This window comes from Seriola dumerili, unplaced genomic scaffold, assembly GCF_002260705.1.
Source record: "Seriola dumerili isolate Sdu_G_001 unplaced genomic scaffold, Sdu_1.0 BDQW01000149.1, whole genome shotgun sequence".
Taxonomy (NCBI): Eukaryota; Metazoa; Chordata; class Actinopteri; order Carangiformes; family Carangidae; genus Seriola; species Seriola dumerili.
This window is the reverse complement of record NW_019174404.1, coordinates 3,486,482-3,509,257: the sequence shown is the minus strand read 5'-3', so window position 1 is coordinate 3,509,257 and position 22,776 is coordinate 3,486,482. Positions and strand designations below refer to the sequence as shown.

The following is a 22,776-nucleotide window of genomic DNA, read 5'->3' as shown; positions in this document are numbered from 1 at the left end:
ATTAGGCTAATCTGTGGGCTGGCTTTTCTCCAGTCTTGTTCAGCGGGGGGTGGACGTAGTTTTATAGGCGAGGTGGAGACGCAGTCATACATCTTTTATAAAACTGTTTTTTATATTGTATCAAAGGGCAGATATCATCTTTCTCTTGACAGAGTTACAGCAGCTCATGTTAATACTCACTCTGCATCGTTTATATTACAGAAAAGAGCAGCGAGAATTATACACAGAGTGGGTTCAAAGCAACATACCAACAGCCTGTTTATGCAGTCAGGACTAATGAGACGTAGCGTCGCAGCCAGTATTAGTTATGTAGAGAGCAACAGGAAAAAAAAGGCAGAAAATGTGCTAAAGTTTGTTTTGTTTTGTTTTTAGCTCTGAGAAAGAGGACCACAGCAGGAAATGTAATTTTAAGCATCAGTATGCGTGGACCACTTTAACGCAGATGTGTATTTCAGTGTGTGGACTCGGACTGAGTGAGTTAAAGGCTTGTTTTCAAATAGCTTTCAGTTAGAAAAATGTATAGAGAGAAAATGATTAGACTATATGAAGTTGACAAAAAAAAAAAAAATCTTTTATTTCATTTTATTTTTTGCCGATTTGTCATTTATTATATTTGGCATTTTGATCTTTTTTTCTCATGTCACTTATAAGCAACTACATGTGACAGGCTGCTGATTTCTATTGTTTCCTCTCCCTGCTCCTTGTCAGTGATAGAAAATGTGTGCGAGCAAATTGAACTGAATTGAGCGGAACAAACAAATAAATGAAAGTAAATTCTGAAAAATGACTCACAAAGAGAAATGTATGCTTTGTGTTGCGCTTACAAGACTTGAGAAGTAATTGAAAAGTAACTGTTTCGTTTATAGTTACATTAAAGTGTATTTGTGTTGGAGAAGCAAATAATAAATCATAATCAGAAGTTACAAGGTCATGTTTTGCATTTAACATTATATCACCTCGAGTCTTAGTGCAAACTATAAGAGGGAAACTTTAACTTTAGACCCAACATCTTCTCTGGGGGGCCAGGTCTGGCCCGCGGGCCGCTGTTTGCCTACCACTGGTCTTAAGTATCCTCACAGTCAAACAGTCAGATGTTTGGATCAACCTACGCAGTCAACCTTGGATATAAAGCCTCAGTAATGACAGTCACAGCGGCCAATCCGCTTCGGGGGGGCGGGGCCTGTAGCCCCGAGGCGTCCAATCAGAAGCCGCGGTCGGTTATCGATTCAATTTGTCTGAAGCAAAGTTTTTGCGTCCGTCGCTCCTCGACACTGGACCTGCCTACTGCCTGACTGCCGCGGAGTTCTCCTGCTGGGCGAAAAAACAGAGCAGATAGAGGAAGAAAAGCGGCAGAGTTGGAGGGAGAGAGAGAGAGAGAGAGAAAAGAGAGAGAGAGAAGAGAGAGAAAGAGAGAGAGGGAAGCCGGGGGTGGACCGTTAATTTCATCCACACACCGTCTTGAATGCGTGGAGGAGAGTAGACTGAGCTGATATACTGCTGTAAAAACATCACCTCGCCGAGGACCGGGGGACACACGAGAGAAGCAGAGAGCGTCTCTATATATATATATAGATATATATATATAAAGCTTTATAAATACGTGTATAATATGGATCAGTATGATGGAGAAGAAGATTATATGCCCCAAGAAGATGACTGGGATCGGGATCTCCTCCTGGATCCTGCATGGGAGAAGCAGCAGAGAAAGGTGAGCGACTGACTTCCTTCTACCTCCGGTGTAAAGGTGCGGAAGTGAGGGTTTTGTTGGTTGTGATGATAATAACAATGAAGCTGGTTATTGTCATTATCAGTATTATCACTCTCACGTTAATGAGGGTGTGTGTAGAAGACTTTGACAGCATATTGAACAGAGCTCAAGGGAAGAAGCGGCAACAGCAGCAAACACCGACCGGCAGCTGTGTCATGATCCGGCTCAGAGCGTCTGTGGCACGGGCCGATCACCTGTGCGGCTCTCGGCTACTTTTTTTCTTTAGAGGAGCACGGTTCACATCCCAAACTTTTCTCGCCTTTAGATCTCCCTCTCTCTTTCTCTCTCCCACTCTCTCTCACACACACACACATACACACACAAGCTTGCACATATCCTGCGTAGCGTTATGAAATATCCTGTAGCAGCAATTACATGCAGGAGGCCCACCCATTATCTCTGCAGCAGGAGGGAAAGAGTAGAAGAAGAGAGGAGAGGAGGAGGAAGGGGGGAGAGGAAGAGGAGGAGGGGGGGGGGGGTGTAAAGTAAAGTAAAGTTAAGTAAAGTAAAGGGGGTTGAAAAACAATTAAAAACTGGACAGGACCTTTTCCAGCGCAACAGATGTCAGCCATGCGCTTGGCTGCATATGGTGTGGGACTGACCCCTCCTGTCATCTGGTTTATGATGCGACGTGGATTAGGCCGTGCTTAACAACCGGGGGATGGAGTGTGTATGTGTGTGTGTGTGTGTGTGTGTGTGTGAGGAGGAGCAGGAGGAGGAGGAGCGGGTTAAACCTACTATAACTCACTTTGCGTCCCCCTTTTTTTTTTTTTTTTAATTTAATTTCCGCGCGCTTTCCACTGCCCCACACTGCACCGTTTGGGGGCAAATATATAGATTCGTGCTTGTTTTCTAATTTCTGTGATCACAGTTTGAAAGTTGGTTTAATTTCTAAGTACATTACTGCTTTACTTTTTTTTTCCACTTGGGTGAATATGAGCCTCATTACCCGGCGTGCACTCGTGTCACCTTCATTATAAAGAGCTGTGAGACGTCCATATATTGTCTTAACAAGCCCAGATCTCCTACACGCGTCTCACAGCTGCCTCGCTTTTTCCAGACACAGTATGAATGGTCTGTTTCGAGAAGGGGTGTTACTTTTTTTCTTTTCTTTCCTGCTCCCCATACTTTTCCTCTGCTTAAAAAAAAAGAAAAAAAAAAAGAAGGGGGAAGAAAAAGCGCAGTGGAATCTGAGTAAGCGCTGTGGTTTGGGCTGGGCTTGCATGGGAGCGAGCGTGCCCAAAAATGGTAATAATCGGCCCCTCTCGCTGCTGTTGGAAAACTTTTTCCCCAAGTTTCTCTCTTGCACAGCGAAGCTCTGGGCTTCTAGTTTCCTGGATTATGTCATCGGCAGGCTGCTACCGGTCGAAAGCAAATTAAGGGAAATAAAGGGAAGGTATGCAGGAAAGGCTGAGGTCAGGTGTGTCCACCAGAGGAGGACATTATCTACTGCTGCTGCTTCTTTAAAGCCTCCTCAGTCTTAAGGGTGTTCATCCAGGAAAGATGAAGTTTACACAGACCTAAAAGAAACATTAACACCTGACAGTCCTCTCCAGTCTGTGTAACAGACCTTAATGAGAATGAAATAGTTTCCCCTGATGACCCACACATTTCTGCATCTGCATGACCCTCATTGATCTCTCCATCCCGCCGAGAGCAGGGATGTTTTATTCATCTGTTCCTCTCGTCGGAGAGCAGCGATAAGTGCTTATGCTCAGATCTGACTAGACGCATGGACAATTACAGGCTGAGAGACGGGATGACAGCAGCCCCCCTCCCCCTAGCAGGCATGCACCTCTGCCCTCATCCTCAGGGAGCGTTAACTGTCACACACACACACACATGCACGCACACACACATAAAGAAAACACACACACGCCACCCAAATTCCTTCCAGGCCTCAGCAAACAGCTTTGCTGCTGATGAACAGATAATCTGGAAGCCTTTCATGTTTGCTGAGTCGTTCCCCATCAAGAAAAAACATCATTATTATTAACATATGTATGATTCTGATCTTGTGTAGTGTTTGAATGCATCAAGCAGCGTCCTGGAGGAGCTTCTTTCGCCTTTTAGATTGAAACAAGCAGCTGAAAAACATAAAGAAAAACAAGGACGAAACAACAACAGATGTCATTTGTGTATGTTTGCCGTTACAGTGCTGACTGCATGTAGTAGTCAGCAATCAGAGGCATATAAGGAGAGTTATAATGGCTCTGTAGTTATTCATTTGTCAAGAAGTGACTGGGCAGCAGATATTTTAACACCAAAGTGACCGTGTTTGGTCCAAGAGACAACAGAACTGAGCGTCGTTTGTTCTTTAAATGTCTAAACTAGAGTTTAACAGTAAAAAAAAAAGAAAAAGAAAAGAGAAGCTCATGTTGCGCAGGTGAAGACTTTTTCTATTTTGCAATTGGCTTTGACGCACACAAACCCAGCATGTCAGAGAGTGCTTAAAATATTTTGAGTCCGATGCAAGTCTTAACCTGACCCCCAGGTATAAAGGAGCTGGTATCCTCTTATCTTGGAATCTTAATGTCTTTGCAGACCCAGGTGTCTCGGCCGCGCTGTGCCAGAGGTTACTTAAAGCTGCAGCTCCCACATATTTTCATGCAACATAGGAGTTTGTTTATCTATTTTCATGACATCACACCTCTATAAAAGAAACAAACACGCACACCTCATCCGTCTCTAACAGTTTTTTTTCCCCTATTTTCTCTTCATAGCTGGAAGGTGGAGTTCAGGTGTTAGCTGCCGTAGCTAATTTGTCCAGGTTTGTCCTTATAAGGATAAAAACTGCAGTACCTTCGATCAGGCCCTGCCTGTAAACCTCCCGCCTCCTACATCCTCCCATCTCCCACACCCCAACTTCACTATTCCCAAACACTCCCAACCCACACCCACATTCCCCTGCTCCGACTGTACAAGTCAGGTCACAGATAAGATCGACTGATTTTTACGATTTGTTCACTTTTGCCAAAAAAACTTTTGTCTCGTTTCTTGACTTCAAAGCTCAAGTTGATCAGCTCTGACAGACATGGACCATGCCAGCTCATTTGTCTGAAAAGAAATGAAATATCTGGCGTGTCTCTTCATGTAACCCACTGACTGAGTTTATGGATTTTTGTTTGGAGTGTAATCAAGGTCTGGGTGTTCAGACTGACGGGCAGTAGCAGCCGTTGGTCAATACATTTCTACATGACTTAATTAGTCCGGCCCACAGGCCAGCAGGCTGTGCGGGAACTTGTCTTTTCGTGTGACAGATATACAGGAAGTGCCCACTAAGCGAATCAGTCATCAGACTTGTCACCACTTTACACTCCCCGCTTTGACTAATCAGCACTGCCTGGGCGGGGCCGTCGCTGGCATTCACACCGAGCATCCTGACCCACATCTACACAGACTGACATTTTATTGCTCCTGGAGAAAATAGAGCTTACGGCAACTGCACTAAGTCTGATTCTCAGAAAGAAGAACAAGCCTGCTTTTGTTTCCTGTTCCCAGGAATAATTAAATTACAGTTCGTGACAGGTTTGAGTCGTCAGGAAACTGAGTCAACGTGTGAAATGACTGTGACGTTTCAGCCCAAGGAAGGAAAATCAAAAAGAGTTGCGTGTTTTGTTCCAGGGCTGCAGCTGTTTACTAGATTGCATAATAGGATGTGTAATGTCAGCTCTGACCACCTCACAGAATGCTTCCTGTCATCAGATTCCTATGCTCCCATGATGCACCTTGCACAAGCACTATATTAACAAAAGAAGAAGAGCGTCACAGACCGCCGATGACAAAGCATGGAATGTCAAAAGAATGAATTCCTCTCTTTCTCTGTGTGGCGGCGGCTCTGCTCTCGACCCCGATGGAGGCATTATGTGCTGAAATGTTGCTTCTTTTCACTACATAAAACATGAGCGCGCAGACGAGCGTGTCCCTTTTTTCTTCTTTTTTTTTTTTCCATATTCAATAAACTGTCTGGCTGTGTCATGTGATGTTTTCCATCCTACAGCCTGACTCTGTTAACTAATGTCACCCAGAGCTGCTCTTGATTATATGATTTAACTCACATGCATTTATATTCTTGCGAGTGCATAGAGCCTACATGGTATTTTAGGAAAGTGAAATGTCATTTTGTAAATAACCTTATAAGAGAGCTGGTGTTATCAGCTGGTCATCATCGCCTGGGGAAGTAGAGAAAAGGTTTGCTGCAGCATTAATACACTCAAATGTTGCGTTTAAAGCCCCTGGAAACGTTTCGATCGTACATGTTTCTCTATAACATTGTTTGTTCAATTAATTGATTAGTTGCTTTGTCTATGAAATACCAGAAAATATTCAAAATACCCGTCATAATTTCTCACAGACCAAGGTGACGCCCTCAGGTGTCTTTTTTTTCAGTCCAAGATCCTCATATCCGAGAAGCTAGAAACACATATTTTAAATATTTGACTCTTTTGCATAAAGTCATGATTTGAGAATTTGATTAATTCCCTCTCTGCTTTCTGTCAGTCAACTAATTGATTAATCGACAAATCGCTGCAGCTCTACACTCGGTGTTTCAGACATCCTCGCTTACTGTCTAATATTAATTCAACAGTCTAAAATTAATCTTCTTCATCAGCATAGTGCGCGTGTGGTGTTGTGACATCTGACTGACAGAGGCCAGGCATCATCAGAAAACAAAAACTGAAAATACACAACATTCCTCACAGGAAGTAATCAAAACTCTTTCTAAGTTAGACAGAGGAATTTGTGAATGGCTCACTGTAGGAGGCGGCTTGAGAAAGTAGGTTGTCAGGGACTTTAAGGTGCCCCTGAGCAAGGTGGTAAACCCCTAATTCCTCCGATAAAACTGCTCTTGGACCCACAGACGATTGTTTTATTGCAACACTTCCTCCAAATCCACATTCTTCCTTTCAATACGTCCCTGCATAAAGGCAGTAGTCCCACAGGTTCTTATATTGGGGCTGCTTCACTTTCTCCCCTTTTAACATTTTTTGAGTTTGAGTTATATGATCAGTTCAATACCTCTCTCATACCTGGATGTTATGCATGAAGCTGGACACAGTTAGCCTAGCTTAGCATAAAGACTGAAAACGGGGATACAGCCGACCACCCACCAGCACCTTTAAAGGAAGTCGCTGCTCCAGCCAAGAAATATTGAGGCACGTAACTCCCCATCAAAGTGCAACTCACTGTTTTGTTCAGGTTAAACAGACAAGATCTAACATGTTGGTTAGTCATCTTTAGAGTTTCAGATTTTGTTACCTTTGGACAGAGCCAGGCTAGGTTCCCCCCCCCTGTTTTCAGTCTTTATGCTAAGCTAAGCTAACTAACAGATATGAGTGTTGTATCGAACGTCTCATGTAACTCTCGGCAAAAAGGCAAATAAGCTTCTTTTTATTTCTTTTTTAAAATAAGAAAAGCCAACTGTTCCTTTAAGGAGAGGTGAAAGAGTGAAGCAGCCTCGTGTCTCAGATGGCACCTCTGTCTGAATCACGGATGCTTCTGGGAAATGAGCAACTTTCTGTCTGGTTCTTTTGACGGGAGACGGTTCACTGTCCATTTCTCAGTCAGTTAGTCATCTGTCAGCGCGGCTGCTGCTGCTGCTGTCGTCTGTGAAATAGTTCAAAGTCAGGAATTTGAAAGATATCTTAATAGAGGTCTGATAATCCTGCGTCCGCTCACTGTCGAGGCTAACGCAGCTGGACTATAAATCCCAACAGGGGCTCCCCAGCGAACTCATCATCCACCCCGGTCACGCTGTCAGGGGTCTGTCTCGTTTGTCCTGATTGATGGGGTCGCACGTCGACACCCCGGCTCTGAGGGCCCAGGAGCATCCACCCGTCCCATCACAGGAAGTTTTATGTGTGTGCTCCCAGCTCAGCCTGGTGGGTACGATTAAAGGTGAACACCCACTTTTTCTTTTTCTTTTTTAATTGTCCACTGAAGATTATTTTCTTTTAAATCTGCATGGACTTCCACTAGCTTTCAAAAGTTTGAAATCACCCAGAAATATTCATGTTAAAGAAAATGGTACTTTTATTCACCACGGAAACATTTAAATTGATCAGATCTGAACATTTAGGCATAAGAGTATGAAGGGAACCAGGACATTAAACTAACGGCTCTTGAAAATGGATCTCGGCCGTCTTATGTGAATCGTTTGGCTTGTCTGGCTATACATTTAAATCAATTTAGTTCCACCTCGGTGGATAAAATGATCAATGAACGTTTCTGGGTGGTTCCAAACTTTTAAACACTAGTGTACGACAGAGGGAGTTAAGTTCAGGAGAGTGTCTCTTTTTTCTTTGGGATTCAAACCTGCGAGCTGCCACCAACAAACTCACCTTTCTACCCACCTCCACCTCCCTCCGTCTTCTCCTCCCTGCCTGTAAGTCGATCCTGCGTGAACACGGTCAGAGTTTGATCGAGTTCGCCTCATAATTAACCGAAACATCTTGTTATCTGCCGCTAATGAGAAGCTTCCAAGTCAGGAGGAAACCATCTACTCTTTATAGCCTGAAGCCGTCGGCTGATCTATGGCGTGTCAGAAGATACTGACCTGTGTCTAATGACTCTTACATAACCCGACTCTGCGTCTCAGGGAGGGGTATTGTTCTCCGGTCTTGTGTGTCCTGTGGCTGTTGTTGGAGAACTGGTGGCTGTGTTTACCCAAGAAAAAGTCAATGCGACAGCTGACAAACATTGATCCTTCAGAGAGTTGTTTTACTGCACACACAAGTGGAAACACTGGGGTCTTTTCACTGTGCTAACAAGATCCTCAGCTCTGTTAGAGGCATGGCTGTATGGATGGTGAGGATGGTCTTTATGTCAGTCCAACATTTTTGCTGCAACTACTTTCATTCATGGTCCCCAGACGATGAACCCTAATGATTTTGGTGATCCCCTGACTTTTCCTTTGGCACCACAATGAGGTTCGCATTTTTGAAATATCTCAACAACTATTGGATATGGATTGCCAAGAACTTTGGTTCAGCATGTGTCAGCATATTAGCATTCAAAGCACAGCTGTGTCTATACAGCCTCACTGAGCTGGCTGCACGGACGCGGGACTTTTGGTCTTGTTAGAAAATAAAATATCCTTTAAACAATCTGGATTATATGAAACTGATCAAAAAAGTATAAACTACTAAACATTTATTGGATTAGTCACTTGGAAACAGGTTTTCCTCACATACCAGAAGTTTTTTATCCCAGCTTCAGCAACTGAATAATCATGTTTGTTTTTTTATTGGTGTACTGCATTTCCTTTGTGGTTTTCTTTTTTCTTTTTTTCTTTTTGCTTTTGGTGTCATACCTGTTGCCGTGCCAGTGATTGAGAAAGCGTTTCCCAACTGACTGAGGAGAGAAGCTTGAACTCCCCATCCTTTCTTGGTCTGGAAAACATTTTCATGCTGTTGTTTCAGCTCTCCTCCCCGAACACTTTCTCCCTTATTTGTTTCAGGAAGGTGAAAGCTAATTCTTCCTCATCAAGCTGCATTCTGCATCGGGGTTTTTTAGAATTCACTGTTTGAAAAGTCAAATGTGAGCAATTACCAGGCTCTTATCTGAACAGCTCCCAAATGCCAGGGCCCTGATGCAAATTCTTGCATGGCTTATTTTCTCAGGCTCATGCTCCAAATTTAGAAACCTATACCGAAATCCAAGCTCATGGTTATAGGTCATTAAAACAGTTTCGAGGCCAATTGTGCAATGAATTTTAACGACCAAGTTTTGGGGGTTTGGATGTGTTTGACTGCTTTGCTTCATTTGAGTTGTATAATTGCCACTTCATCCTGCACAGACCTGAGTTTGGGGTTTGTATCTGCAGCGTTGTGGCACATTTAAGACCCCAGACAGGGAGTCTTTCTCCTCATCCACCATGGGATTTGAGGTCAAGGTGCATTTCCTGTAGAGCAAAGAGTGCAGAGCAAAAAAAAAAAAAAAAACCTGCCCAACGCTCAACCACGTCTGGAACCACTACGCACATATAGTCACATGCATTCAATAGCATACGACCCAGAGGGGGTTTACGGGCGATCTATCCGCATGTTTCCAAGGAATTTTCCCGCACCACATGGGGAGGATGTAGTCGGGTCTTTCCTCAGCTAATGCTATTAATCAAACCTCATGCATTCTCAAGTGCATGTGCTCATTGCGAAGCCTCTCTTTGAAGCTGAGGGGGGTTCGTACTGTACTCCGGAGAGTGCATGAACACGTGAGTGCATTAGCTGTAAGCCTCCTCAACGGAGCAGCTGCAGTGTGTCTCATTTAAGTGAAAGCAGCTTTGAGTAAACAGACACCGAGGTAAAAGCAGGCAGCAGGCACACCTTTCCATTCAGTAGCTGTGTGGGTGGAGCTCTGAGGGGGGAGAAAGGAAGGGTGGGGGGTGGGGCAGGGTGGGGGGGGGGGTAGTGAGGGGAAGAAGAGGCTCAGACAGAGGAGCTTTAAGGTCTCTGCACAAAGAGAGCGTGTTCAGGAGGCCATCCTTTGTCACATTGTCAACCTGGAGTCAATAATTTATCCTCTCCAGCCAGGATGGCGCACGAGCTATCAAATGACTCTTCAGCTGTTTGAAGGGTGTTTCCCCTCTGCAACATACCTGCTCTGTCATTAACGGTGTCGGGTTAGTTACTTCAAACGTGTAATCAATTAAAAGTAAAAAAGTAAAAACATTTATTATTTAAATAACTTTTGTAGCTCCACCAAAGTTATCATTAAAACGCTCTAAAGCCTCCACACCCACACATCACAGCTTCTGTATTAGGAGCACAGTTTGTCTTTGACTGTGTGAGTTAGATGATACAGCTCTCACATTTGTCCATTAAATGTAAGGCTACAGCCCAAAGCCAGTTAGCTTAGCTTAGCACAAAGACTGGAAACAGAGGGAAACATCTAGCCTGTTCGAAGGAAACTCAATCCACCTACAAGCGCTAAATTAACTAACGAACTTAAGCTTTTTTAATAACATTTTATTTACAAGTAACAGAGTGTTGCTGGGATTAGACATTGTAATATTACTGAATTTATATAATATGATATTTAATCCACAACAGGGAGCCTAATTGTAGCAGTGTAACATCAAGTAATGTATAACTGCCCAACACAGACCGTAAATCATTATGTTGCATTGAGGGATGATTTTTTTTTGAAGTGGTACCTTTAAGTGATGGTTCTTGTCTTTATATGTATTCTGACTTGATAAAGTTTGACTCTTCCTTTGCTTGTTCAGCCATTGCAGCCTTCATTGCTCTCACTACCTACCCAGCTCTTGTTCTTCTTCTGTTTATCCAAAATCAGCTGCTGCTGCTGCCGCTGCTGCTGCTTCGGCCGGAAACTTATCAACGCATCACTTCCCATGTGGCAGAAGATATTTCCCCAGATGGGCTCATGTAGCTGACAGTGAGGAGTGTAGGACTGTAAGAGCTATAATGACACGGGCTGAGTGGGGTTTAAAACGCTATTATGTTATGTAAATGAGGGACAGGGTGTGAAACTGGAGATCTGTCTGCATTAAAGTGCTGTTACCGGGGCTTTTTCAGTCAGTTGTAGCTAAAAAAACTCCCCATAGTAAAAGTTTGATGTTCTTGTCTGTCGTCTTTTACTGTTTTTCTTCTTTCCTGCCGCCTTTTGCTCTTTCTTTCTACCCCTCTTCTGCATGACGTGACTGAGTGGGTGGCGATGTTTTTTAAATTAAAAGTTTTTTTTTCTTTCCTGTGTTTTAGCTTTATCCTCAGCGTGTTGAAATCTCCCTCCAGTCGTATCAGGAAGCCCGTCTTCCTCCGCGCACAGGGTGGTGCATCACTCTTATTTGCTCTGTGTGTAATAAATAGGCAATTGCAGAATTTGAACAATGAAGACAGGATGTTTCTGAGGGTTTTATTTTCACTGCAGGCAATTAAGTCGAGTTCAGAAGGAGTTAAATTCAATGCGGTGGATCAGGCTTCCTTGGTGGCCTGTCAGAGGAGTGCAACGGTTAAACCCACACTGTTTGGAAAGGAGCTAGAGCAAATGTTTCTGTGAACTGGGTTTAATGATAATGTTGGAAATAAATCAATCCATCAATCTGTGTTAGTAAGTCCTTGGGAAGAGTCTGTTTGGATGAAAATGGAGGCCAGAGGCTATTTGTTCAGCTGCACTCCTCCACTTTTCTAAAGTGGGACAAGTATCGAACGTCTGAATTTCAATCAGTGGCTTCTATTGATCGTCTGGTGCACCGGCGCTCATGGTCAGTTAGAGTTGACTCTCTGCAGGCAAGTTGCATTACGCACTAATGACTCTGTGCTGTTGGTGATACAGTCTGCACAATTACATTCTGCAGCAGCGAGAAAGCAACACTGACCATCGCTTCTTCCCGCTGCACTACTTTTCTGCCACAGCAGGATTAGTCCGCACACTTCCGACGTTACTTCTTTTGTGACAGCAAACAGGCAGCCACTTTGAAGTGCTCACAGCAGATCTCATTACAAGCTGTATCACACACTCGCCCCTCGAGAGCCCCACCCCTGGTAACTCGGCACAAGAGGAGCGCCCGCCTGCACCTTGTTGGCGTGTAGTGGAGAGCCCTTGGCAGAGCGGCGGGGCAGCAGAGAGGTTTGAGCCGTGTGAAGTGCTGGCAGGTGCTGCGGCTGGTGGACAGATGCAGATAGGGAGGGAGGATGAAACGGCAGCTCTGCCAGTCACAGCTGATTGTGCAGTTCATTTCGAGCCGTTGGTCACACAGGAAATACTGAAGTTCAAAGGTTGTGAAGAGCTCTGCAGGGGACAGATGTGTGTGTGTGTGTGTGCGCGCGCATGGTCCTTTTCTTCTTTTTCATTTCTCTCTGACTTTGCCATGGACCATTTCTTATTTTCCCGTCTGGTGTAATTACAACCTCTATGACCTTCCACTGATCCCGCTCGGGTTAGCCAGAAGAGAAACACAGATACCCACAAGATTTTTTTTGCCCAGCAGAAAATAGTTCCCCTCTCAAACCCTTGTCCATCTTCTGGGTCTGGTTTTATTTTGATAAAGCTGTTTACACGTATGTTTAACACCCTGACACTTGATCAATTTAGTTTGCCAAACTACATATATAATAACAAAATATTTCTATTAACCTGTGGATCCTTCCAGCAACTACACTCATACATTAATTCTGATGCAAGCTAGGGCCAAAATCCAGATACAGAGACGCGAGCAGCTAATAAAAATGTTGATTCACCCATCTGAGCGAAATTCAGTTTTTACTGAGCACTCACAGCAATTAATCCTTTCCAGTGGCAGTGAGTGCTTTGTGGACATTTTAACCCCCGTGTTTTGCCTCTCAGGCTGCTTATCATTCTGAGGTTGTTGGGTGCACACATGCAAAATGAGACGACGAAAGCAGGTGCTGCTCGTGGCTGAAAAAAGTACATCAACCTCCTCTCTTCATGCTGTTCAGAATAAAAGAAAAAAAATTTCTTTCTCAGACAGTTAATATAGTCTCTGAAAAGAGGTTTGAATTTAAAAGTCGAAAATAACGGACTGGAAATATAACGTTATTTATCATAAAGTATCAGGTCTGCAGTATATCTAGGAAGCTAAATGTGGCTAAAGGGTTAGTGCCTTAATAATGCAGCAATTCAAATAGCATTTGTATTTTTATAAACCACCATTTTTATGAAAAGAATAATAACAAATTTCATAACATTTTATCTGTTAGGTTGATATGAATCAATTATATGAATGAAGATAACTGCATTAATTTAATTGAACTGTTTTAACTATGTGCCCCTCATCTGAAACCAAACCGGTGCCTTTGAACACAAGGGAAAGAAGTTATGGTCCTAAATGTAAAAATACGTGAAATGATGCTGTGCACATATTGAACATTTATTATTTATTTTTTTTTAATCTTAGATTCATCATGCGTCTCTTCTCTTTTCTTCCTCTTTCTCATAAATGGAGTGGAAGCTTAACTGACTTATTCTGACTGAGCTATGGTTGATAATAAACCAGATTAAGAGCATAACTCGGTGCACGTTAACATAGCTACGGGTTTCTGGTACAACCGCAGTGATGTGACTGTAAGCGTGCATATTCCAGTGCAGCGTCAGTTACGAGCTCATGTGTATTCTGGGGATCATCAGTGCTGTTCCTTTACATTTGTAGCAGGAGGCAGGAATTTCCAACCAACACAATATGAGTGTAAAGCCGCATAAAGATGCAGCTCGGCTACTCAGCAAGTCTGCAGAGTGAGTGTTGCTCATGATTTCACTGTGCGACATAAATACACCGCTCCGCGTCAGGACCGCTTCATGTCGAGGTCAGAGGAAGTCAAGTGTCCTCCAGAGCTGAACCGAACGGATCGCCAAACTCTTGATCAAGGTTCCAGATTATGTATTACCTGGACTTTTTTTTTTTTTTTTAGCTGAGAGTGGCTTTCATTTCAGGTTTATTTGCTGAACTGAAAATGCTGCCACTTCTCTGTTTGGCTCACATGTGGAACTGATGATCAGGAAGCTTCACTTTGTGTGTTTGGTTCTCGAAAGCATCCCACATATAAACAGCACCGAGGCCAAAAAACAACAAAAGGCTCTAGTCCTGCTAGCCCCACCCTCCTCCCCACAACCAAGTCACTCTGCCCGGCCCACACACACACACACACACACACACACACACACACACACAGTTGAATTGTAGATATTCAAATTTCCTTTTCTTTTCTCCTGAACTCTTTAAGGACTTCTTGTCTGTGTTAGCTTAAAAGCCGCATCCGTTGATGAAGGTCATTTGAAAGCTCCAGAACAGCTACTAAATAGACTTTGTGGTGCCGTTTTAACAAATACTCCTTATATAAGTAGGCCTACATGTTTTTCCTACTTATAAAAAATGAACATACTACTTGTTCACTAACTAGCCGCTTACTAAATCCAAAGCTAGCACCACTACTAGCGAGCTAATCTGCTAGCATGTTTACTGACCACCATATATTAGCTAGCACAAGCTACAAGCTACGTCTTGCCGGTTGTAGCTGTCCCTCGAGACACTGAACAATTTAACATTTTTGTAATATGCAAACTGCTATGGAAAGAGTTTGTCGAAATAAAAGCACTTTTACAAATTCTTCAAACGTCATAAGGAAAGAGTGTTTGCTTGACAGAAAGCGTTGCATCTCTGACCACAGCCAGTTTGGTGGATAGAAATGCAGCTCATAAGTACAGTGGCCTTAACAGGACACATACAGTACAGCTGGTGTGTAGACGTGTTGAAAGCGTCCTTTGTTCGAGTGCAGTGTGGCTCCTCCCTGCTCAGCATTTCTCTGAGTCAGGTGACGGTCAGCAGTGAAAAACGCTGCTCTGGCACAAAGCGGCACCAGGACCGAGCCGCACGCTTCCCATCACACGACCACTGCAGGCAAAACGAGCCGGAGCTGACTCATGAGTACTGTGTTATGACTCGGGTGAAGTGGGCCGCTGTACTTCCCATCACACTGTTTAGATTGGCGTCTGACTGTTGTCAGAGAGAGCCGACAGCTCAGGCGTGACTCAGGACTTTTGACCGTGCTGAGTCGTTGTGATAACAAGTTTATTCCTGTTGAGTGCAATGAAAATACTTTCTCCTTTTTGCAGTGCACTGTGCATTTTTAAATAAAGTTCTATTGATATTCATTGATACTTTTTACAGTATGGCACGGAGAAAAACTACTTTTGAATGAATGTACTTTCTTTAGAATTTACTTTAATGCAATCTGCCAGAAATCTCCACTGGGTTAATATTTAGGTCAGACTTTCAGTGTGTTGTCTCATTTGTATGTTCCTGTGTTTACAGTCCTCCATGTTTGTTTCAGTACCATAAAGCTGACAGACACATACAGTACAGAGAACAGGAGTCTCTACAGACTGGCCTTTGTTCAGTGGGACACTCCTGCTTCGAGCCGGTGAAGCAGGGAGATACATGTTCACGCCGGGCTTTTGAATGACCTGTTGCTCATCATGGCCTCTTTGATGCCTGTGCTGTATTTGAATAGCATCTGCTCATGGATTTGCATCCAATTTGTGTGCTGATGTGAGATCAGCAGAGGTGCTGCATCTTCTTATCAACATGTGTCGCGCTCACGACACGATGACAAATTTGTGTTTGTCTTCACCAAATATGGAGACATAACGTTGCTGAAGCATATTTCTTGTATATCGTAAAACCGTTTAGAGATTGAGAAAAATATTTTTGTTTGTAGAGGAACAGGAATATTGGATTCAAACATTTACTCAAGTTAAAGGACTAAAGTATCATCACCAAAATGTGCTTTAAGTATCAAAAGTAGAAACTCATCGGACTGTCATATCATTAAATATTGTTGGATCATTATTATTATTTATTAACTTATAAGCAGCATGTTAATGTTGTAGCTGGTGAAGCTCATTTTAAGTACTTTATATTTTCTTCAGCAGCTAAATCCTTTATTATAAGTGATATACGATATGTGAAATCTTAATGTGCAAAGTAACTAAAATATACTGTAGGATGTAGAAATAGAATGAAATAGAAAATCAAAACACTGTATTGAAGAACTTAAGTAAATGTATTTAGTTACAGTTTAGTGTTTTTTTTTGTTTTTTTTTACCTAAAATCTGGAAATCAACTGGAAATCCTTGGGTTCCACCAAACTCTCACTGTCGCAGATGTGTTTGTGGTTGTAAACTTGTACTGCGTGGTGTGTGTGTGTGTGTGTGTGTGTGTGTGTGTGTGTGTGTGTGTGTATGCTGACGTGTTGGATCCCAGCGAGCACTCGGGGAGTCGTGGACGTGGGTTTTAAGAGCCTTGGCGCAGCCAAGCTGTTTGTTTGTGGGTCTCCAGGCTGTTGTGGTTGTCATAGCAACCGCCCAGTGTTAGGTGCTCTGCGGCATTTTCACAGACGAGCCACTCTTTGTTCAATGAACTCGGTTGAGGAAAGAGCTATTACAGCCACTTTGACTTCTCATTGTAGCACACACACACACACACACACACACACACACACACACACACACACACACATGAATATGCATCAGGGCCGCTTTGGGCCACAAGAGAGTAAATATCAGTGGACTGGTCACAATGGCTGCTATTCTTTGTCAGTCTGCACTTCTTGGCTGCCTCACTGCTCCGTCAGCACGCGCTTCAACTTTGGACATTGTGAGCGTGCATGTGAGCAAGTGCACGTGTGGAAGTGTATTTGCTTGCATCTACAGTAAAGGAGTCTGCATGCATGCGTTTTTTGCCACAGAGTTCATGCTGATGGACTGTGTGTGTTTTTCTGTGTTAGCATTTTTTTTTTTTTACATTTTTCCTTGTGTTCATACTCCGGGCTGCATTTGCTTACGTGCACTCCCCCTCGTGCACACGTGCGTGCTGACGCAGCAGCCGAGGCGATAGATAAGTGTAATGGGATGACTGTGCTGAGTCGGCAGTTTGAGTTTGAGTGCCTGGCTGGATGGATGCTGCACCTGAGAGACTGTAGCACTCCATCATGGCTGCAAAGGTGGAGGAAAGAATGCTTCCTCCTCTCAGCTGGGACAGGATGGAGGCTGCTATGGGAAAGTGTGTGTGTGTGTGTGTGTGTGTGTGTGTGTGTGTGTGTGTGTGTGTGTGTGTGTGTGTGTGTGTGTGTGTGTGTGAGAGAGAGAGAAAGAGAGGAAGGTTTGAATGAGGGCAAGAACTAAGAAATGGGAGCATGAACTAGCTTCATCAATCCCAAGATGCCAGTTTTTACAACTGCACCACTCTGCATCAAATTTCTGGATCTTTTGGTTATAATTTTATGCACATTTACTTTTTATGCACTGTGGTGTAGTTGGTATTTTGGGAAACCTTTGGATCTTGAATAGAATCCAACATAAAGTTCTGTTGGTCAGAAAAATTCATGAGCCTGAGAGTGACGGGGCTGCCAAAACACTCTGTTGAAGCGATTAATGAAGCATCTCGCAGCAGGATCGAGGATGAAGCCTTTGAACATCACACGTACGTTTGGCCGGGTATCAAACCTCATGACACGTGTCCAAAGGAAAGATGGTGAAATGTTGGGATAGAGCGTAGAACTGACACGATTAGTTGATCAGCAGAAAATGAATTGGCAGCTGTTTTGATAATTAATCGTTTTTCCAATAATAAAAGTTTATGTATTTATATATTCTCCTCTAATGTGAGAATGTTTCTTTCTCTTTGTGAATCGAATATATTTGGGACTGCTGATTGGAGCAAACAAGACAGTCGCACCATGTATCTAAAAAACTGATATTTTACCAACCAAATAACTAATCAATTAATCAAGAAAGAAATAGGCAGATTAATTGATGATGAAAATAAAAGTTAATTACAGTTGTAATAGGGCGCTCAGATCTTTTGGCTCATCTTTGATCAGATACCTCGTAATTTAAACCAGGAAACTTTTCTTTTCTTAACTTTTCTATATTTAACACTGCTGCACTGAGCAGTTTGACGTCTTGTATTACATTTAAAAAGTTAAAACATTGCCATATAAACTAAGGTATTCTTCTGACATCAGTTCCAAGACTCAGGTGTCATATTGGCACCAATATCTAAACATATCTGTGAAAACTAAAGGATTTTCAAACTTTCTCAGAAGGGGAAACGTGATAAAAGAGGTGGAAAAAGAAAGTAGGGATTAAATTGGTTAAGTGTCGGCTCAACAAACTGGACCAGCTGCAGGGAGGAAGTACAACGGTTGCACACACACACACACACACACACACACACACACACACACACACACACACACCGCACATCTGCCCGGCCGAGCCTCGTCCAGTGTTTTCGGAGTCAAAGAGGAGCATGTGTGGGTAGTCAGGCTGTATCCTCCAGCGAGCGTTAGAGGAAGGAGACGGAGGGGGATGAACGGTGACCTTTGACCCTCTCAGCACACTCCCCTTGCTACTTGGCAGGCCCCCAGACTCCTGTCCTTCCTCTGTTGGGGGACAGACAGCGTAGGGAAGGCTGTCACAGAGAGAGCGAGGCAGATATTTCCCCTTCATTTTTCCACAAGGTTCAACAGGCAGAAAGGTCATATTGTTCCTGTCCATGACTCACTCTGAGCACGACGGATGGAGCAGTGGCCCTTTTTTTTTAATGCAGCGGCGTCGTGCTGTTCATGCCCGAGCTTTAAATGTCGGCATGCTGAGGCGCCTCTGTAGATGTCAGGTGAACTCTTTGTGTTTGCTTTCAGTAATTGGTGGCATCAAAGCAGCCTGAAATACCAGCGAAATAACTCCAGTGTCCTTTTTCATAGTTTTGTTTTGGCCATCATTTCCATCAGTCATGATAATATTGTACTTCCATTAAAAGGCAAGAAACATGAGCAGTCGAAAGATCAGACAGGTTAGCAAGCCGGCTGTGTAGCCAAATGATCTAAGCCGCTTTATTTGGAAGTGATACTGAAAGTGAAAACAGACTTATTTTTAGAGATGTTGCCACAGATCACAGGAGTTAACCTTGTGGATACAATCCTATTATAATGATTGGAGTGAAGGTCGATACAATAAAAATACGACCTAATTTGTAAAATAAACAAAATCTGTAGGCGATAAAAAAAGAAAAAAAAAAAAAATCCCCCATTTGCAAAGCCCTCAGTGGAAAAACATTTTTTCCATTGTTGTCAATACACAAGGCTACTTCTGTCCACTGTGGGCCACCGTAGGCAATTCGTAGGAGCCTTGTTCCAGCTTGCAGCAGTTTTTGGTCTAAAAACAACCAAGTTTTTGGCTTGAAGTGGCAGAAAATGTCTGTTTTTTTTTGCCCTATTGTTACCCTGTGTATGTGATGGTTTAAATGTATTTCTGTTATTTCATATTCAGTTAGTTTACACAGTTAAGTCAAGAGAATATATTTCTACCATTGGCTCCATCCATTACCTCTGTTGTGGGGCACTTTAAACTTTGGCGGAACATGGTTACATAAAACCGAATACTGTGTGAGCCAGTGAAGAGCCTCCAGTTTGCTTTTGTTCGAGAGTGCAAATGTGTTCATCAAAGTTGTCCAGAGTTGAACTTACATTGCCTCTGTGAGTGAATCCCCTGAAATATAATAAATCTAAAGTTTTATTGTTATACTGGTAAAATGATGGTGTGAGTGGACCGGCATATGAGTTGATTATTGGCTACTAAAAAGTGCAAATATATTATTTCAGAGGTTAAAATCTTGCTCCTGAAAGAACAGAGAGGCTACTCAACAATCAGAACCACAGGAATACAGTTTCCCTGCCCTGGTCTTCCTGTTTTCCCTCTCTCTGTCTATACATTCCCTTGTCTGTCTCTTCATCATCTCTGCCTCTGGGCATACACAGCTCCACCATCGGGTTTTTCAGACTTTGCATCACATCCCTCTGTTCTCTCGCCTCCCACTCAACTGCAGAGATGGACTCTGTGTTGGAGTCTCTCTGCTTGCCAGATGCATGGAGCCACAGTGCAGCAGCCTGCAGAGCGGCCAGACAGCAGTTTGGCCTGACTTGCATGTCCGCTCCATCCACTGTGTTTCACTGTGACTTTCAAAGAGGAGGGTTGGCTCTTATTTCCACAGCTCTGCCGCCAAACTGAAGGCAGCAGTAACTTGAATCTTCTGTTCACTCCGCCAGACCTTCATTGTCGATTCTGATTCACCTCTCAATTCTGTTTTTTTGGATGACAGTTCATTTTTATTTTAGGATGTAATGTATATCTGTTACCAATTCTGACAGACTGCACTGTCAGAAATGCACAGGGGAGCATCACATCGGGACTTTTCCAGCTTTTCTTTAAGTTTTTGTTTATGTTTTGCAACTTTTTGACCAAATTTAGGCATCACCCCGAATACTGAAAAAGTTCCTCTATGCCTACGTCTTTCCATTGTTGTTGTTCTCTCTCCTGATTGTGGCTCCACCAAGTTGTTGTAGGTGTCAAAGTTGCAACAACTGTTCAGGTGAACTGAAAATCTATTGTCTTGGCAACATTGACAAACTCCAGATTGAGCACTCAAATACAAATGATGTGTGGGCTGAATATCTGCAAATACAGATGCTTAACTCGTATAACTTATTTAATCAGAAAACACATGATCTGTACAAGTTTAGTGGGTGATTATGAAGCACATGAATTCATTTATTTTGATAAAAAGTTTGTGTTCAATTTCTACACTACCTCTAAGTTTGTATAGTATGCTGATGATATCTATGGCTACTCGCAGAGCTAGTTCGTGAATTGCTGTAGCTGGTGAGCTATGGCTAACATGCCAGCATGCTGGGAATGCTTGCACTATAATCACAATAGCTCTTCAAGCTTCTCCTGGAGCTGGCATTTTGTTCTTGGATTATACATCATTTCATCCAGTAAAAAGTTATTTAAGCTGGGAAATAATAGCTTTCAGAGCTGGCAAACTCGCTAGCTGACAGTTTAGCTAGCTTCTTTGGCTCGGCTGCTAATGGAACTGTAAGTTTATTCAAGAGATGTATTTGTACTTTCATTCCTGTCTCATAAACGTCTGCAAAGCATCTGAAGTTTGTGGTGTTTATATTCAAGCAATTGGGTGTTAAACAAAATTTGACGGTTCAGAACAGCTAATAAACTACGACAGCTTAGACTCTCCTGCTGTCCATGCCTTTAAAGGTCACCGCTGTCAAGACGACTTGTTATTAGTCAACGGCACAACTTTGTGTGGAAGAGATCACCAAACTTACACTTGATGTTTAAGATTTATGCAAATTTACTTGTCCCTTAAATTGAATCCACATTTGAATAAGTCGATTTTTCCAAAAAATGTTGCCGTTTTGACCGAGCTATTTCCTGTTCTTCATGATACTTAGTGTTTTAAACAAGAGGGGACACACAGTTCAAATGTCCGCAAGTCTGGAAAGTCTAAGTGTAGGATGATCCTGATTGTAAGACCCCACCCCCACTTTTCCAACATCTGTTTTTGAGAAAAAGGCTTTTTGAGGATAGGAAATACTTTTTACACTTGTCCTGTTGGGAAAGTTTCTCTGAGAAACCATTAATCCAAGGCGAAGACAGTCCCCATCGTTGAAGCCATTTCTCTTGTGTAAGTGAAACATTAAACCCACGTTAGTGTATCTTGTCTGTCAGTCACACACTCACACTCTCGCCTGTCAGACCTCTCGAAGCGTCACAATCATTTTCTCTGACAGTTTCGCATTTTTCAAACTGTTTTTTTGAGTTCATCATCTGTGACAGCTGTAATTCTTGACTGACTGACAGATTTTCTCCCTGATTCATTTCTGCAGTGAAGATGTAGAGAGACGCTATGAACTTGTTTTCAGTTGTCACAGCAAAACACATCGAACGAACCTCCAGAACCTCCTGCAGGTTACCTGGGCTGAGGCTACGAACGGCGCATAATTCAGCACCTTCTGTAGAAGACCGTGTTGTACTGGTACTCTCTCCATTGAAAAAAGAAGATCTGAAGTTGTGAACATGTTCACACCTTTTTTGTCTTATATTCAGACTATGACGGTAAATTGGAAAAGTTCCTTCCTTCTTTATCACTTCCCACTGACACATACCCTGCTCCACATGTGTCCCTCCAGGGTGCAGACCGTGCTCCCAGTGAACTCGTCTGGTTATAAATGCGATGCCCGTAATCTTTCACACATGAGGAAATCATCTGGGAGTCTGAGAAAGAGGAAGGTGCTGTAGCTGTTAGCAGCTCTGTTTTCCTGGCACAGTAAACACTTTCCACCAGCACTTTCTGTCCCCCCACGAGCCCGAGTGAAACGAAGGCAGCAGAAATAGACTTCACATGAGAGACACAACACTTTTACCTCCCTGGGATCCACAGAGGCCCCCCCCCCCCCCCCCCCCCCCCCCCCCCCCCCCCCCCCCAACTCATCCAGACATCTCATTACATTACTAGAGCTGTGGGTGGCGTTAAGGTTTTTATGCTGTAAAAAGAAATAGTCTCCCCCCTTCAACCTCCTCTCTGCTCCTTTCTCCATCTTAGTCGAACATTTTGGAGGAGATGCTGGAAAGATACTTCTGTAGACGTTTTTCTTGCAATTTATCTGCCTGATTCT

General features: G+C 43.1%; 1 protein-coding gene across 3 annotated transcripts in view; it reads left to right on the top strand.

Annotated features, from left to right (window-relative positions):
• Positions 1-1,249: 1,249 nt before the first annotated feature.
• Positions 1,250-22,776, top strand: part of LOC111225279 (alpha-actinin-1) — a 56,861-nt gene continuing 35,334 nt past the window's right edge. For 2 of the 3 annotated variants that reach the window (XM_022750047.1, XM_022750048.1), the window contains exon 1: positions 1,610-1,708. In XM_022750047.1, the coding sequence (XP_022605768.1) occupies positions 1,610-1,708 (99 nt within the window). Of the gene's footprint in view, positions 1,709-22,776 lie in introns of all 3 variants that reach the window. The other variant, XM_022750050.1, reaches the window with a different exon arrangement.